Source organism: Xyrauchen texanus, chromosome 3, assembly GCF_025860055.1.
Source record: "Xyrauchen texanus isolate HMW12.3.18 chromosome 3, RBS_HiC_50CHRs, whole genome shotgun sequence".
Taxonomy (NCBI): Eukaryota; Metazoa; Chordata; class Actinopteri; order Cypriniformes; family Catostomidae; genus Xyrauchen; species Xyrauchen texanus.
In genome coordinates this window covers 38265837-38284010 of record NC_068278.1, presented here as the reverse complement: position 1 = coordinate 38284010, position 18174 = coordinate 38265837, and the positions used below count along the sequence as shown (strand labels likewise).

Here is an 18174-nt window from a genome sequence, read left to right as displayed (position 1 = left end):
ATTGTTGTCTTTGTTGCAGCCTACTTTTGTTTTGTTTTTTGCTTCTCCTTTTTGTGTGATTATCTCCTAGTATAATCGATATACTAATATTTGTATCACAGGATGCACAGCCAGAATAGATCAACTTTTCTATTTGTGTTGTGTAGGCATTTGGGCAGTTTGATGCTGAAGGTGATGGGATCGTTGATGTGGAGAACATGCTCATGGCACTGAAGAACTCTACTGGAGCCAATCTGCAGGGAGAACTCAGTCATGTGATCAGGCAGCTCCAGGCATGCTCTCTGACACCAGGTGGGGGACCAAACTTGAAAACTTGAAAATTAATTTAGAGGGTAACATTTCTTGCAATGGAAACTGAAGCGCAAATGTCCACTATTGTTCACATTGTACCATCACCAGGGTTCCCACGTTATTAGAAAACCTGGAAGAAATAGGGAAGTTTAAATTTTTTATTTCCAGGCCTGGAAAAGGCATATTTTTCTAGTCACGTTCTAAAATATTTAATTGGCCAGAAATTGCTATTTTGAAGTGTGATCTATATAAAATGATTTGTAAAATATGTATCCATCTTGAAAAGGGTAATGAAAAGTCATTGAATTCCTCAATCCAGAGGATTTGGTTCCAGAAGTTAAGCAAAGTTAAGGATTACTCTCAGTTTTTCACTTTGTTGTTGTCCTGAATGTCCTCTCCAACCCTTTATGCTTTTCCAGGATTTGTGGATATCTTCTCGAAGTCCAAGGACCGTCTCAGAGCACATGCCTCCAAGATTCTGAAATTCTTGCACAGGAACCGTATCCCAAGCACTGCAATCCCATTCCCAGTGCTGGAGGGCTACAACAGCATCTGCACCATGAGGTCATCTGTAGTGCAAGACTTCCTGGAATACCTGCTACAGAAGGAGAAAGGTAACAAATTAATGCTTAATAATGCTTGTCTCTGCTTGTTACAGTCAATTCATTAGGTTCTGTTAAGGCAATGAGACATTGAGAGTGAAAAGTCAAGGGTCTGGCAATATAAATTGCAGTTAATTCCCCGATAGAACACTTGGTAGCACTTTGAATTCATGTTACTATATAATCTGTTATCTTGAATGAAAACACCTAGAAAAAAAGGCCTTAGTTAGGGTAGATGAAAATGAGGCTGAGAGTCCATTCAATGGCTTGTACTGTTGTGTACTTTGTTGTTCGTTCAGCCATTGAAAATGTTTAGATTAAAATAATGTGAACAAGCATCTGAACTGGAGTATGGATATCATGTTGAGAGAGGTCACAAGGAAATATACTGGTGTAACAGTGGTTAGAATGTATTTTTGAGTTACTTGGAACTAAAGGCTTAGAACATTGAGGAGCACATTGAGATAAGACAGGAGTACGTAATGTCCACTAAAAAGGAAAATACTTAAATCTGGAGTGGAGTTGTTTGCAGAGGTGTGACTGTATAATTAATATATTGTGTTAATAGAAGGCAGTCAGCCAGACATTTTGAAAATAATAGTAGAAAGGAATTGGGTGAAGGGATAATCATCATTTAAATTTTCTGCACACATTTTTAAGAAAAGTGACATTTCCTTGAGGCCAGTTTATGCATTTTCTTGCAATTATGGTTATACATTCTCACCATATAAGGTGCCTTCTTAAGTTCATTTTTTTTTTTTTATATTTCATTATATCTTTTTAATGATTACATTTAGCTGATTATTATCTATTTTCACTTCAGTGAGAAAGTTTTAATGTGAAGTGTGCAATTGTTTTGATGACGTTAACATTCTTTCTATCCCAGTTGAATGTGTATCGACACCTAAAAGTAAGCTGTTTATAGGTTGATTTCCCCGAAGAATGTGAACACTGGTGCTTTTGAAACATTGTTTATTTGAGCAGTTTGGCCTGTCAACTTATGACTTCAGGCCCCGGCATACTCGCAGATACATTTTTCTTCATTCTATCTTCTGAGCCAAAAAGAAGTTTGAAACAGCAGAACAGCAGCATACTGTTTGTGACCATTCAGATCGGCCAAAGCATTGTGGAATACTATTAGACAAACATTTAAATACAAGGATGCACAAGACTACATGTAAAACCTTTACAAATGTGACATAAAAAAATTCACATAATGTCAGTAAAAGAAGCCATTTTAACAACTTGATGATGATTAAAAGTAATATTTATGCTGTAGATAATGTGTAATTTGTCATGTTTACATTCTGCATTCATGGCGCTAACACTATCCCATTATATGCATCAGTTACACTCTGTTATTGCATTTTATGATGACACTGATACTACTGCAAAGATTGGTGTATAAAAGAGTGTAAATGTCCAGAATACAGACAAAGGAATCATGGTAAGAATATAATAACTCATTCACAGATTTGTGAATAACTTTCTATTGCAGATGGCACATGAGTGAAGACGCATATCAAACAACAAAGTGAATGGGCACTTAAGAGTATTTGATTAGATTTGATTCCTTTTGTATACTAATTAAACAAAAAACAATTTCTCTATGCAAACGATCGTACAGGTGTAGGTAAGTTTACACCAACTGACTAAACGTGAATTAGCTGTCGGCCTCAAATAAGTTGGAGCTTCAGGTCACACCTACCGATGACGTGGACCAATGGCAGTAAGAAGGTGTTTAGCAGCTGGTACGAAGTTCTTGCCCTGGCGAGCTGTTATGAACCACCGAATGTTCCTTAAAAACACCTTTGTTTTGGCCAGATTTGTTCTAAATTATGTCACACCCGTTCGTTCTTCACTTTCGTATGAAGTATGCCGGGGCCTTTAACCAATGTGTTACTTTGGTTCGGACTAACTTTTTTAGTCCAAACAATGGGGGTAGGGTAAAAGGAGTGTTTGGTAAGGCTGTTTGAAAACAACCAGTGATTGTACCAATCCATTTGGTGCCACTGGTGGTGCAAAAATGACATCCTTCACCTTTAATGGAACCGCCCAATTGCTATGGTTTAAAATATAGAGGATGTTCCTAAATCTCCACAATCACTTTCCCTGTTCCTCTTCTCTTCATCTTCTGCTCTCTCACTCTCCTCTCAGATTTAGACATCCAGTACAGATCAGAGCTCAATCATGACCCAGACGTGGATAAGGTCAAAGTGGTCACTCAGTGCTACAGCTTCATTGATGCTTCATCTAATAGTGCCGATACACACAAACTAACTAACGGAGAGACTGTGTCTTTCTGGCAGTCGGACGGCAGCGCTCGCTCACACTGGATAAGGCAAGCTGCTCATCTCACTGGTGCACTGAAATGGAATTAAAATGTAGTCTTAGTTTTAAGCGTGTAAACGCCAGCATTTCCAAATGCATAACTTTTCATTTCACATATTCCATGAACTTCGCTAATAACTAATTAGTTATTTACTAGCAGATATCTAGTAAACAGTGTAGCCGATGTCCAGTATAATGCCTATATTATTTAACAATAGCAAATAAGATATGCACAAAATTGCTGAATTTAAATTAACACTTATTTAAAAAAAGAATATATTTTTTTTTATTGAAAACTGAAAATTTCCATGATTCTGGAACTGATGCTAGGCTAAATTATCACTTCTTTTAAACGAGCCTATCAAGCACAGTTATCTGCTGATGCCAACAATCTCAAGATCTCAAAATAGCGATATATTGACCAAATAATTAATCAGCCTTGCCGATTTATCAATCTGTCACTATTGTTTAAATGTCCCATGATAATAATAAACTAATAAATTTTTTTGTTGAACAACACCCAACAATAATCAGCTCCTCTGATCTCTTACACAGGTTAAAAATGAAGCCAGATATAGTTTTGAGACGACTGGCCATTGCAGTCGCATCTAATGACCACAGTTACATGCCGCAGCTGGTGTCTATAGCTGTAGGGAAGAACCGGCGCTCCCTACAGGAGATCAGGGACGTGAGGATCCCCAGTAACGTCACAGGATATGTACCGCTACTGGATAACGCCAACATCACCCATCCCTGTGAGCACACCCTTATATAGCAACATTTTCTTATTCAAACACAGGTTACCTAAACTGACAAAACTTAAATTCATTATTTCTTTTAAAGGTGAAGTGTGTTATTTTTTTTTTTTTTTGTTAAAATACCCGGTAACACTACAAAAATGTTGTATTTGTTAACATTAATTAACTACTACATTAGTTACATGAACTAACAATGAACAATACTTTTGCAGAATTTATTAATGTTCTTTTCTACATATATTAATCTTTTTTTTTATTTTTTTTCTCATTAAAAGTTGTATACATTAACATTAGTTAATGCATTATGAACTAATATGAATAAATAATAAGCAATAGTATTTTGATAAATTAACATTAAGTTTAATAAATGCTGTGAAATGCCACTGTTCATTGTTTTTTGTGATACCTTATGCATTTACAAATGTTAAAGAATAGAAACTTTTTGTAATATGTTACCAAATACTCTTGGCTCAATCATTGGTATGAGTTTAGAGCAGGACTACTTGTTTTGCCAGTACAATCACAGTTTGGTAGCACTGATTATTTTTGCAATTATGTTCAGTGCCATTAGTAGTGCAGAAATTACACACTTCAACTTTAGAATGCCATGCATAGTTTGACGTCTCTGTGTGATGTTTTGTAGTTTGAATTATTCTGTAAAGAATAATGTACAGTATAAACAAAGGACTGCACTTTTTTTTTTTTTTTTTTTTAAATATGTACTTGTGTTATGTTCACGTAATTGATTCAGAGGATGTTTACATTCAGAGATCCCCTGTAAACTTGAATGTTGAGTGGTAAAACTCTTCTTTTTCTCTCTCAGATATTCAGATAAACATTAAGCGTTGTCTAAGTGATGGCTGTGATACACGTATTCATGGCCTAAAAACAATTGGCTACCAGATCACCAAGAGTAAAGAGGTTTCTGTATCCGACGCCTCTGCTATATGGTATCTGTCACTCCTCACATCTTTGGTCACTACTTCCATGGAAACCAACCCTGTACTTGCGCAGACGGTTCTACAGAGCACGCAGTAAGTCAATCAGAAATCACTAATGAATGTTGATTCTCATGAAAGCATGGCAGTGATACCATTGTATTTTTTGTAATGTTGACATGCCTACAATCACATTTTTTGTTTTATGTTACTGACATGTATAATTCATTGTTTTCCCTTAAAATGTTTAATTATTGTGGTGGTGCCATTGTGCAGTGATGATATCAGATGGTAATACCATGGTACTTATACATACATGGTGTATATATATATATATATATATATATATATATATATATATATACATACATACATACACTGGCAGCCAAAAGTTTGGAATAATGTACATATTTTTCTCTTATGGAAAGAAATTGGTACTTTTATTCACCAAAGTGGCTTTCAACTGATCACAATGTATAGTCAGGACATTAATAACGTGAAAAATTACTATTGCAATTTGAAAAACGTAAATTACTTCAAAGAGTTCTCATCAAAAAATCCTCCACGTGCAGCAATGGCAGCTTTGCAAATCCTTGGCATTCTAACTGTCAGATTCAGATACTCAGGTGACATATCACCCCATGCTTCCTGTAGCACATGCCATAGATGTGGCTGTCTTGTCGGGCACTTCTCACATACCTTACAGTCTAGCTGATCCCACAAAACTCAATGCGGTTAAGATCCATAACATTCTTTTCCAATGATCTGTTGTCCAATGTCTGTATTTCTTTGCCCACTCTAAACTTTTCTTTTTGTTTTTCTGTTTCAGTTTTGAGTCTTCTCTTTACTGTTGTTCATGAAACTGGTGTTGAGCAGGTAGAATTCAATGAAGCTGTCAGCTGAGGACATGTGAGGCATCTATTTCTCAAACTAGAGACTCTGATGTACTTATCCTCTTTGTTAAGTTGTACATCTGTCCTTCCACATCTCTTTCTGTCCTTGTTAGAGCCAGTTGTCCTTTGTCTTTGAAGACTGTAGTGTACACCTTTGTATGAAACCTTTTTTGGCAATTTCAAGCATTGCTCAAAACAATGATTGACTGATGAGTTTCTAGAGAAAACTGTTTCTTTTTTTGCCATTTTTGACCTAATATTGACCTTAAGACTTGCCAGTCTATTGCATACTGTGGCAACTAAAAAAACAAACACAAAGACAATGTTAAGCTTAATTTAATGAACCAAATAGATTTCAACTGTGTTTGATATAATGACAAGTGATATTCTAGTACCAAATTAGCAATTTAGCATGATTACTCAAGGATAAGGTGTTGGAATGATGGCTGCTAGAAATGGGGCCTGTCTAGATTTGATAAAAAAAAAAAAAAATTCAAATAGTGATGGTGCTGTTTTTTACATCAGTAATGTCCTGAATATATGTTGTGATCAGATGAATGCAACTTTGGTGCATTAATGTACCAATTTCCTTCTGAAACATCAAAATCTATACATTATTCCAAACCTTTGGCCACCAGTGTGTGTATGTGTATGTATATGTGTGTGAGTATGTGTGTGTATATATATATATATATATATATATAAATACATACAGTATCTCACAAAAGTGAGTACACCCCTCACATTTTTGTAAATATTTGATTATATCTTTTCATATGACAACACTGAAGAAATTACACTTTGCTGCAATGTAAAGTAGTGAGTGTACAGCTTGTATAACTGTATAAATTTACAGTCCCCTCAAAATAACTCAACAGCCATTAATGTCTAAACCACTGGCAACAAAAGTGAGTACACCCCTAAGTGAAAATGTCCAAAGTGGGCCCTTATGAGGTGCCATATGAGTGTCTGTATAAAATCATGGAACTGAATAACTACCATTCATATACACAACTTCAAACATACAGTACATACAGGTCAACCGATAGTGGATTTTGCAGATACCTACAGTATAACTAAGCTGGTGGAAATGCTCCCATACAGGCCAGCATTATGCAGTGCTCTTGATATGGTTGGATAGTGCACCAGTACTCCACTCCCAACCACTGAACTCTGTAGCTCCTTCAAAGTGATTGTTGGTCTCTCTGTGGCTTCTCTCACAAGTCTCTTTTTTGTTAGAGCACTGAGTTCTGAGAGATGGTCTGTTCTTGGCAGTGCCTGGATGGTGTGATGCAGCTTCCACTTCCTGATTATTGATCCAACTCTGCTCACTGGGATATCCAAACATTTGGATATTATTTTGCATTTTTACATAGATTACCCTTTCCCTAATCTATGTATTTGTATTACTTTATCTTGTGGAATGCTCTTTGGTCTTCATTTTCCTTCAGATTCACAACCTGAACAATGATCCTTCAACAATGGGTTTTTTATCCAGAAAATTTGATTGCAACATTAATGATTCAAATGATAAAATAATTGTGTCCTCGTTAGGGCAATTTCTTTCATCGGTGTAACCTGGCAGCTTCCACATTACAGGGGGTTGAATATTCTTTTTCACCTAACAATAATTGATTTTGAGTACTAGTGTTTTAAAATATCAAACAGAATTACATTTCAGTCTACCATTTGTAATTTAGTAATATGACACAATTGGTCAGGGGGCTGAATACTTTTGCAAGACTCTGTATATAGAAAACTATCAGCTACTATTGGAATACATTTTTTCCAATAACTAATAGTTCCAAAATGAAACTATTGGCACCGATTCATTGGTTAAACTGAAATCGGTCTACCTCTAATTACTATTGTACATGTCAAAAAATATGAAATTTCCATGTTACAATGTCCAAATCATCATGGTAATACAATGGCACTTTTTTGTTAGTGTTGTTTTGATGAAAGTCAGTTTGTTTTACTGTGGTTTTTTTACTTTTTCCATTCTCTAGAAAAGCCTTACAGCACATGCCGCCCCTGTCCTTAACGCCGTCTTCTACTGAGTTCCCCAAATTCTTCTCTGCAAACATTCTAGAAGAAGTGGATGGGTTTTTAATGCGCATAGCTGAGTAAGAAACAAACTTTAACACAACTAGATGAGCTTACATAAGCTCAGCTCAACTTAGCACATGTTTAGATCTCTTATTAATAAGTCAAAACAATGCTGACAGGGACATCAATGGCAGCAAATTCCTTTTGGATTTAATTCTACAATGTAAGTCAGCTTGGTGTTAATAGATAACTGTTTTCTATCAGTGAATAACTACAGCAATTGTATGTGAATGTAATTGTACACTCTGCCCCTTTGTGTAGAGAAAGCTTATCGGAAGTGCTTTTAACGCTCTCTCTTTCTCTCTAGCTGCTGTGTGTCTCCTGAGGCTGAGCTTACTTTGTTAGCATTTGCTCTGGCGAGAGGCAGCGTGGCTAAAGTTCTCATCTCTCTGTCTGGTATCTGTGAGCATCTGGACTCAGAATACAGAGCTTCCTCTCTACTGGCCTCTATGGCATCGGTCCGGTTAAGACTGCTCTACCGTAATGGTAAAACAAATTCGTTTTATATAGCATTTGTTTCTTTAAAAAAGTCTGATTTTAGTTTAAACTACTTTCACATAGTGTTCAGGAGGTAAACTATACTTTAATGTAGTGAAGTACACCCAGAATGAAATTTCATTGGTCAAATTCCAGCTCCATGTGCATCTAATGTAACTATGTATGTAAACCGCAAACATGGACAAGGACAGATTTACTTATTTTCACACAGAATTTTGTTTTAAGTGAGGACAGATTTCTTTGATGCTTGAAACTCAACAGGTCACGCCTAATTGGGGCGAGGTGAAGTAATAATAACAAATGCCATCTCTAAGTTTTTTATGAAAGCCCACACCTCTGTGTAGAACAACAGGGATTAGCTTCATTTGCCCTACAGCACTGGAATACATGTAAATCTGTGTGTTTGTTTGTGTGTAGGTAAACCCCTGCAGCTTCATCTTCAGGCATGTGATGTCAAGAGTAAAGAGGAGAAATCTGGCCCAGAAAACATGCTTACTGAACCCAACACTGGAGATGGTACACACACCATACATTCACACTCTGCCTCGTACAGTTTTTAAATAGAATTTTAGAGCTACTTTGTGGTATTTGTATTTGAAATGATCAGAAAAAAAGGTATTCTAAGTTGATACTTTTAAAGTGAGTGTTTAATGTGGACCTGCAGGTTTCCTGACAGAAAATGGAAAGAGGAAAGCCAGTGTGATTCTGTCCACTGAAGATCAGAGCTGCTTTCAGGTCACACAGATCAAGATAAAGGTGAGTCTGTCTTTTCTGTGAGAGAAGCTTTAGTGCAGACTTCAGCTTTTTATATATATATATATATATATATATATATATATATATATATATATATATATATATATATATATATATATATATATAGATTATGTTCTTAAAACTTTAGACTTAAAACTTTGCTTTCCTCCTGAGATCCAGTGAGATTCGTGCATGCAATTATCATTTTCCTTTATGATTTGTAGCTACAGAGTTTTGAATGCATGCACTGATCTCAGAACAGCTTGAATGGCCCCTTATTTTCATCCTACCTCGGTTTACATGGTCCTGAGGCAGCTTTCAGATGCAGCCAATGGTGATCACGCCCACTGGGTCTTTGGTTTTTCATAAAGTCCCAATGTCCTTGTACGAGGACAACGTGATTTTCAGTGTGCTTTCTTGTGATAAATCACTGAAACTTTTAAATTGTCACATTAGATGAAAGTACAGATGTTACTCTTTTGATAGAAACAGATTTAGATGTAAAATCTTAATTAGCTTTTTTGTTTGGTCTGCTTATATAGAAGCATTTCACTGTCATGTGACTTCAGGCTTGGATAATTTAATGCTTAAAACCTAGAGTCTCCTGATTTGAGGAGAGCCTGTTTAAATTCATTTGAATTACTGTATGAACTGTATATGGCACAGGAAATCCAAAATTCAATGTTCTCATATGAGGATATGCGCATATTTCTAACAGAGAAAATAATTTGTACCATAAAAAGGAGCAAACTATTTGGTAATAGTATTTAAGTAATTGTATTAATACTTTGAGGTTTGCTCATGTTTGAAGTTTTAATTTAGTTTTCAAGTTTTACAGTTGGCCACACCACAACTGTAAACACATAAACAGAATCGATCTGCACATTGTAGTTTTGAAAATCTGTATTTATTTGCATATTCAGCAGACTCTGGTGTGTTCTTCCATTCCAGGTGCGTAAAGGAGCGATTGGTGCTAAATGTGGCTTGGCATTTGCATACAATGACAGTGAATCATTTGATGCCGATAAACACTTCAAAAGGTTCAAAAAGTATGACAGCTGGGACTACAAAGACTACAAAGAATTTGTCCAAGACAGGTACTGAATGGCAAAGTCTTATTTGGTCTGTTTGAAAAGAATGTTTGTGAATTGTTTTATTTTTTATTTTTAGTTCTACTGATTTATTTCTCTAGAGTTAACAATGCAATAGATTAAACATGGTTGCTCACTAGCTACTGACTACTGTCCTCTTATTTTCCAGTGAATGTGAGTATATATCGGTCTTGTAAGTGCATGTGTGTTGTGCAAGCAAGGTGGCTGTAAATTCAATGAGGATGCACCTCAATTGACCTCTAGCTATTATCTAACTATGTACCCCACACACATTCTCACATGTATTACATTCTCACACCCATTGTAGCACAAGGATACCAGAGACGAGTGAAGAGGAGCCGATTGGCTGGTTTGAGGTGGAGGAGGACTGGAATGATGTAGAGATCAAACTGCAGCAATGTCGAGTGTCAAAAGTATGAATTCATTGTTTCTATTTCTCTGTTTGTCTATCTGTCCTCTTCCACTCACTCTCTTTTTCTCTCACTCTCTCATTTAAAGGTGAAGTGTGTTATTTTTGCATCACAAGCGGCTCCAAAAAGAATTGTACAAATTATTGCTTTCAAACAGATACTGTAGTCCCGCCCCAAACTCATGGCACTGTTTGTGCTAGTTTTGCTACTGTTTGTTGGGCTGGTCGGGATAGTCGAACAAGAAGCAATGTTTTGAAAGAGGAATCAACTTATGAACTGCTCATTTTTTTAGTTGTCTTTGCATATTAACCTGGAATAGTGTTTCATGGGCAAGTATTTTAGCATCAACAACTTACACAGATCACCTTAAAGAGTTGCACTTAAATATGGCAACTCCAAAACTATAATTATATGCAATAGACATTCTTTTGCTACTATAATTAACAATCTCTATGTGTCTGTCTGTAGTTTTTGATGGTGAAGTTCCTGTGTGCAAGGCAGGACACAGCAGAGCGTTTGGGTGTTCAGCAGGTGAGTTTCAGTGGGTATTTGTGTCCAGACTCTGAGCGTTTGGAGGATGTGGAGGATCTGAACCCTAAGGCAGAGGGGAGCGTCTCTGATCTGGTCAATGGCCTCACACTCTTGAAGAAAACCCTTTACTTCATCCAGCAGCTCACCAGAGACATGGTACATCCACCAAGCCCTATTTTATTCATTCTGAATATAGTACATTTAGAAGCAGGTACACCAAGACTGTGACTTGCTTTAAACATTACTCTTTAATTCATAATCCTGTTTTCCCACAAGTTTCTCTTGAACTCGGTGGCACATCCATCCTAAATTTTCCAGCATCTCCATAGAGAGGTTTTTAAACTGTGAGCCTATGTTACAGGATGTGTCTCTGTCCAAGCAGAAGTCCCTGCTGGACTTCAGTGACCTTAATCTGCTTCTGTTCTGGGACTTTTACCGCAAACTCAGATCTGTGTGAGTAAAGCTGTAAACAAAATGAAAAACATGAATAACATTACTTGACTGGTCAGTATTTGTTGTAATGTGTTCTCTCCTGTCTGTCTGTCTGTCTGTCTGTCTGTGTGTGTGTGTGTGTGCATACACTCTTAGTGAGGGCGAGGAAGCAGTAAAAACTCAAGTTCTGCTGCTTCAGCTGCTTCAGAACTGCTTCCCAATGCTGGCTAGCTTGACAGAAACCCAGCTGTCAGACGTCACCACCTCATCGTCAGCATCAGCATTAGCCTCAGCCAGCACACACGTTGACCCTGCAGAAGCTGTCAGCAAGCTCTACAGTCACTTGTGTCAAGGTGAGATACCTCCATATGATGACTGTGCCAAGCGTATGACAACACTGTGGTGGTTTGTTTTTAATGCCTCGCTGCTGCATGTGCAGGTCGTTTTGTGTTCCTGGAGCGTTGCTGGAGTCACATATAAATACTTGAAATAAGGGTCATAGTGCTCAACACATTCATTACATTACAGAACAGCACAGTAAAGGGATAGTTCACCCAAAAGTAAAAATTATGTCATTCTATACTCGCCCTCATGTTTTTCCTGAACCATATGACTTTCTTCTGCAGAACACAGAATGAAAAATTGTAATGCCGGTCCGTCTTTTCAATGCAATGGCTGTTGATAGTGACTTTTTTTTAAACTTAAATAGGGCCCAAAAGTATTATAAAAGTAGTCCATGTTACTCATGCATCATATTCCTAATCTCAAGAAGACATACAATAGGTTTTGATTAGAAACTACCGGAAATGGAAGTCATATTTCAGTGAAAATCTTGACCTCTGTTGCATGTTCATGAGTGTTTGAGAGAAATATATTTACATTTTTGGGTGAACTGTACCTTTAATTTACGCCTAGTGTGTCGATATGATGTTAAGGCAAAGATTCATGGCTAAAAGTAGATTGTAACGGTACTTTGTGTCAATAGTTTGATACTATATAAATGTTGGTTATATGTTCTGCAGTGGTGGATGGGCCTGAAGGAGAGACTGCAGTGGAGAAAGCTCTGAGGAAAAAAGCTGTGAAAGCCATACTCAGTGGAGCTGCCATCTTCTTCCCTGACAAACAGAGCAGGAGAGATAAGCTTTTCCACATGATGGTAAGGCTGTGTGTGTGTGTGTTGAGCTTTGAGATTAACTTTTTTTGCTTATTATATAATTTATAAATTCCTTTGTCTTTTTAATTCGTTTTTTTTTTTATTGTTAATTATTTTAGAAAAATATAACAGAAGAAAATCAACCAGAGTCTGTGAAACTTACATTTGAGTCTCTCTGCAATTACTTCAGGTATTAAACTCTTATCTCTAAACCCACCCAGTCAGATCTTTTACTCCTCTGTCCCCACCTGTCCTGTCCTTTTCTATTCTGTTCCCATCCTTTCCCGTCCTCTTTTTTTCTGTCCCCACTATATCCTGCCATTTTCTATTCTGTCCCCATCCTGTCATCTTCTATTTTTTTCCCCCATTCTTTCCAGTCCTCTTCTATTCTGTCCCTGTCCTGCCCCATCCTTTTCTATTCAGCCCCCACTCTGTACCATCATTTTCATTTTTGTCCCCATGCTGTCCTGTCCTCTTCTATTCTGTCTCCACCCTGTCCTGTACTTTTCTATTCTGTTCCTGTCCTCTTCTATTCTGTCCCCATCTTGTCTCGTCCTCTTCTGTTCTGTCCCCACCCTTTTCCTTCCTTTTCTATTCTGTTCCCACCCTCTCCCATCCTTTTCTAATTTGTTCTAGTCCTTTCCCATCCTCTTCTATTCTGTCCCGTACTGTCCCTTCCTCTTCTATTCTGTGCCCACTCTGTCCCATCCTTTTCACTTCTGTCCTCATCTTGTGGTGTTCTCTTCTTTTCTTTCCCATCCTTTTCACTTCTGTCCCCACCCTGACCTGTACTTTTCTATTCTGTTCCCCTTCTTTCCTGTCCTCCTTTATTTTATCCCCATTCTGTTCTGTCCTGTCCTATTCTATTCTGTTCCCACCCTGTCCCCTTCCTTTTCTTTTCTTCCCCATCCTGTCTCTGCCTTTTCTATTCTGTCCCCATCCTTACTCTGATTCTTCTATTCTCTCCATACCCATTCCTACCCACTTCTATTCTGTCCCTACTCAGTCACATCCTTTTCACTTCTGTCCCCATCTAGTCCTGTTCTCTTCTATTCTGTCCCCACCTTGTCCTGTCTTCCATTTGGTCCACGTTCTGTCCTTTTCTATTCTGTCCCTGACCTGTCCTTTTCTATTCCGTTGCTATCCTTTCCCATCCTCTTCTATTCTGAGCCTATTTTGTCCCATCCTTTTCACCACGGTCTTCATTTTTCTGTTCTCTTCTCTTCTGTCCCTGTCATGTCCTCTTCTGTTCTAATCCTTTCCAGTCCTCTCCTATTGTCCCCAATGCTGTCCTGTCCTCTTCTATTCTGTCCACATTCTGTCTCAGCCTCTTGTATTCTGTAACCCAACCCATTCCAATCCTCTCTATTCTTTCCCCATCCTGTCCTGTCCTCTTCTCTTCTGTATCCACTCAGTCTCTTCCCTGTCTTCTATTTTGTCCACATCCTGTCCTTGTCCTTTCCCAGCCTCTTCTATTCTGTCCTGGTCCTGTCTTGTTTTTCTCTGTCCCTGTCCTTTCCTCTTATGTCCCAAAAATGTCAGTTTTTATCATAATTTTCTCACTCCCATGCCATTCCAAACCCTGTCCTATCTTGTTCTGTTCTCCTCTCCTCTGTCTCCACCTTGTCCTATACTTTCTGCTCTCACAAACTTCTACTAATTTGGTTCCAGTGATCAGGACCCAAAAGGTCTCCTCCTGTTGCCGCCTACAGGAGCCCCGTCCGACTTTAACATCTCACCTGTCTTGACCGTCATGGACACTCTGCTTATCGTGGCCTCTAGTGAGGTATGTTCCCACATGTTGACAGCCACCAGCCTCATCTAGTCACATGGACTGTCCACGCATACCTGACACATAATATCTGACACATGCTTTAGATGTTTACACTTCACTAACATCTGTAAGCTGACACCCTGTGTTGTAATACATTTGATAACTTGACTTATATGGTGACAGGTTTTGCTGTCCCATGTCTAGCTTTATGAAGAGTAACTTAATATTTATTCATGTTAAAATGCTCCTTTCAGTGTGAGGTGTTGATGTTGGACTCCAGTGGAGGGTCCATTTGGAGGGTCCTGCTCTCTCTGTTCTGGGCTCTCCAGGGCAGCCTGCTCTCCTGGTGCTTCCTGCAGCTTAAAGGAGGAACAGCCACCTCTGCTAAACTAGCCAGGGAAATATTGCTTAAATGTTAGTGTGCTTTACTTGTCTCTTCAGTCTAGTTTTACAAAGCCCTTCAAAATACTTCTCAGAAACATTGGTTTGAATTGTTAGTGGTGTTCTATGTTTGGTCATCTGAAGAGCAAAAATGATGAGTGATATGGTTTCAATCAGAGGACCAGTCCATTGCAGTTGATCTTAATTTGCATAATAGAGTTAAGAAAACATAACACAACATTTTTAATTGAATAAAATAATATAGCGTGTATGCAATTTTTGAGATTATCTTTTTATGCATCATAATTGCTTCACACACAACTCATTAACTGAGACTGTCAACACTAATAGCTAAATGTATCCAATAACATATGTGTAATTGCACCAGATATACTGGATGAAATGTGCTAGAGAAGACACAGCCACTCATGTTTTCAGTGAGGTTGTCACAGCTAGCCTCTGAGACCCCTGACCAGAAGTAGGATCTGAGATTAAACCCATTCTTCATAGTCTATATGGGACAGCACATGTCCTATGAATATTATTATAATGGTTCCACTTCACTCAAGAAAAAAAATCTTATCTTCAGTCAACATAAAGGTGTAATATGTAGTCCAGTTCTTTATTTTCCTTAATGTTTTCCCTCATAGTTAAAAGGTTTTGGGAAAACAACAAATTTATGTAATCTAACGTTCCAGTAACCAAGCATTTTAGTCCAATTTTAAGATTGCATTGTCTGACTCAAGCCAGGTCTCCTTAGCAACCAAATTGGCCTGGTTGCTAGGGAGGTTGGAGTCACATGGAGTAACCTCCTCGTGGTTGCAATTAGTGGTTCTCTCTCTCAATGGGGTGCATGGTAAATTGTGTGTGGATCGCGGAGAGTAGCATGAGCCTCCACATGCTGAGAGTCTCTACAGTGTCATGCACAACAAGCCACGTGATAAAATGCATGGATTGACTCTCTCAGAAGCGGAGGCAACTGAGACTTGTCCTCCACCAACTGGATTGAGGTGAGTAACCGTGCCACCACAAGGACCTACTAAGTAGTGGGAATTGGGCATTCCAAATAAAAGGGGATTAAAAAAAAAATATTGCATTGTCAGCTATTGTTAATTTTCAAACAGGTAGAGGTGTAATCCAGAATAAATGGTGTTCAATTTGAACGTGAGAGATATTTGATTATTGTCTGTGACAGTGTTAATTAATGTGTGCTGTTTCTCCTGGCTTGTAGATGTGGAACAGTTCCTGACCGGTACCAGAGACATACTGAGTTCTCTGATTAATCGCTTCTCTGGAGCTGACATCATGGACAAACTGAGCAAATCCATCCTCGCCATGGCAACCAGACAGCTAGTAGCAAACCCTCTTTCATACTACTACAAACTGTGTCTTTATCCTCTGATAGCTGTACTATACCTGTTCAACTGCTCGCGTTTCTGTAAAAACACAACAGATTAGTTAGAAAATGTTTATTAGTAGGGAGGAACTTTACTTTCTATGGTGATTCTATCGGTTATTAAAAATATCATTATCTGTGGTTCCTTATCCATGGTGTTATATGTTTTGACCGAGTGTATGTACGGTGTCCTGTTGCAGACAATCTTCCTGCTGGAGCTGTGCGCTTTGGATATTCCTCACTGTGTGCTGCTCAGGAGATTCTTTCCTCTGTCAGACCTACTCAAGAAGCTCTCCAGTGACACAGAGGACATATTTTCTAAGGTCAGTCAGCTGTATGTGTGGTAAAGCATTTTGTTCAGGTAAAGTAAATTAAAGTGGAATAGTATTTTTGATAAAAATTGACATTCACATGAGATGTCTTTTGTCAGATCAGTCTTTGAGAAAAAGCTGCCGTTTTTCTACATATGGTGCTGGGCATCCATTCATGTACACCATGTTGAGATCACATGACCAGCCTAATTTTACATAAAATTACCACAACATAAAAACACATTATTTAGCCCACCTTCAAAGTCCTTTTGAAGTGCGTTGAACGCATTTCTATTTGGTGTTTTGATGTATAAACTTCTGAAAAAGGAAATGGGGGTGGGAAGTAACCAAGGTAGTTAAGTGTATGAAACAGGGTTTTGGGAGGGAAACAGCACCACTGGGAAAAAAATTAAATGCACCTCTCTGCATTTGCAGCTTCGACTGGAGCCAGGTTTCTATACAATGACAGGCTCTTGAAGGGGCTGAGTTAAAACTGTCCAAAATCTTGTGACTGTTGACTTAACTGCCAAGCAGCCTGGACATATTGAGTAATGATTTACGAGGCCAACATTTAACAGTTATGCATGGTTCTGAATAAGACCAGTAAAAATATGATTTAATGATTTAATGTTGACTTGAAGTAAGATTATCAAGCCATCAATAATTAAATGAAAGAATAAGAGAGTTTTGTTTATGTTTTGTGTGTTTGTAGGTTGATATGGAGGGCTGTCAGCAGACACAGCAGCCTGTGGTATTGAGGTCATGGCAGATGGAGTCCCCTCATAACTACGAGAATAGCAGACATGAGACCACCATCTTTGTCTGTCCTGGGGCTATGTCCTTCGAGGTGGAGTTTGATGAACGCTGTGAAACAGAGAAAAGGTGTGAAGAACACTCTATTGCCACCTGCCAATAGCAGGACTCAAGCAAACTCACAGCAAAGCTGTTATTCAAATTTGTAATAAATCATATACAGTAGTGAGCAATGGACATGTGTCTGATTGGTTGAAATGATCAACCACTGCAAAAACATACATTAAATAGAAAATTAAATGGAAATTTTGAAGTAAGACGCGTATCTATGTATTTTATTCTGACTAATGTGAGTGTGTTATTGTTATAGATACGACTATCTGGAATTCACTGATGCCAGGGGTGGAAAAGTGCGATACGACATGAAGGTCGGCACAGAGAAATGGCCAAAGGTACAGTGCAATCATTTTTATATTAGTCTATTATAAATATTGTATATTCATAAAACAGATTGTTCCAACTCTAAATTCTGAATGTACGAGTCATGTTTGAAACAGTTTTAAAATGACTATAAATGCACATCTCTGACTGCACATTATAATAATGCGCTACATAGCTTGGTTACCATAATCTTTAAACATTGGATTTTTTATCAGTACTGTCGTTTTAAAGCAGTCCTGTGGTAAAATCACTGTAATGCAGTGGTTCTCAAAGTGTGGGGCGGTATTGTAATGGGTGCGTGTAA

General features: G+C 38.0%; 1 protein-coding gene across 3 annotated transcripts in view; it reads left to right on the top strand.

Annotated features, from left to right (window-relative positions):
* The window catches only part of LOC127626406 (zinc finger ZZ-type and EF-hand domain-containing protein 1-like), a 68964-nt gene that overhangs the window by 3833 nt on the left and 46957 nt on the right, over window positions 1-18174 (top strand). The window contains exons 2-23 of one of the 3 annotated variants that reach the window (XM_052102161.1): window positions 147-291; window positions 711-905; window positions 3051-3234; window positions 3780-3979; window positions 4806-5016; window positions 7823-7939; window positions 8230-8408; window positions 8838-8936; window positions 9085-9176; window positions 10128-10273; window positions 10596-10701; window positions 11167-11385; window positions 11591-11682; window positions 11818-12014; window positions 12684-12817; window positions 12934-13004; window positions 14486-14600; window positions 14843-15002; window positions 16201-16322; window positions 16566-16688; window positions 17389-17558; window positions 17800-17881. In XM_052102161.1, coding sequence (XP_051958121.1) covers window positions 147-291; window positions 711-905; window positions 3051-3234; window positions 3780-3979; window positions 4806-5016; window positions 7823-7939; window positions 8230-8408; window positions 8838-8936; window positions 9085-9176; window positions 10128-10273; window positions 10596-10701; window positions 11167-11385; window positions 11591-11682; window positions 11818-12014; window positions 12684-12817; window positions 12934-13004; window positions 14486-14600; window positions 14843-15002; window positions 16201-16322; window positions 16566-16688; window positions 17389-17558; window positions 17800-17881 — 3159 coding nt within the window. Of the gene's footprint in view, window positions 1-146; window positions 292-710; window positions 906-3050; window positions 3235-3779; window positions 3980-4805; window positions 5017-7822; window positions 7940-8229; window positions 8409-8837; window positions 8937-9084; window positions 9177-10127; window positions 10274-10595; window positions 10702-11166; window positions 11386-11590; window positions 11683-11817; window positions 12015-12683; window positions 12818-12933; window positions 13005-14485; window positions 14601-14842; window positions 15003-16200; window positions 16323-16565; window positions 16689-17388; window positions 17559-17799; window positions 17882-18174 lie in introns of those variants that run through there. The other 2 variants (XM_052102148.1, XM_052102152.1) reach the window with 2 other exon arrangements.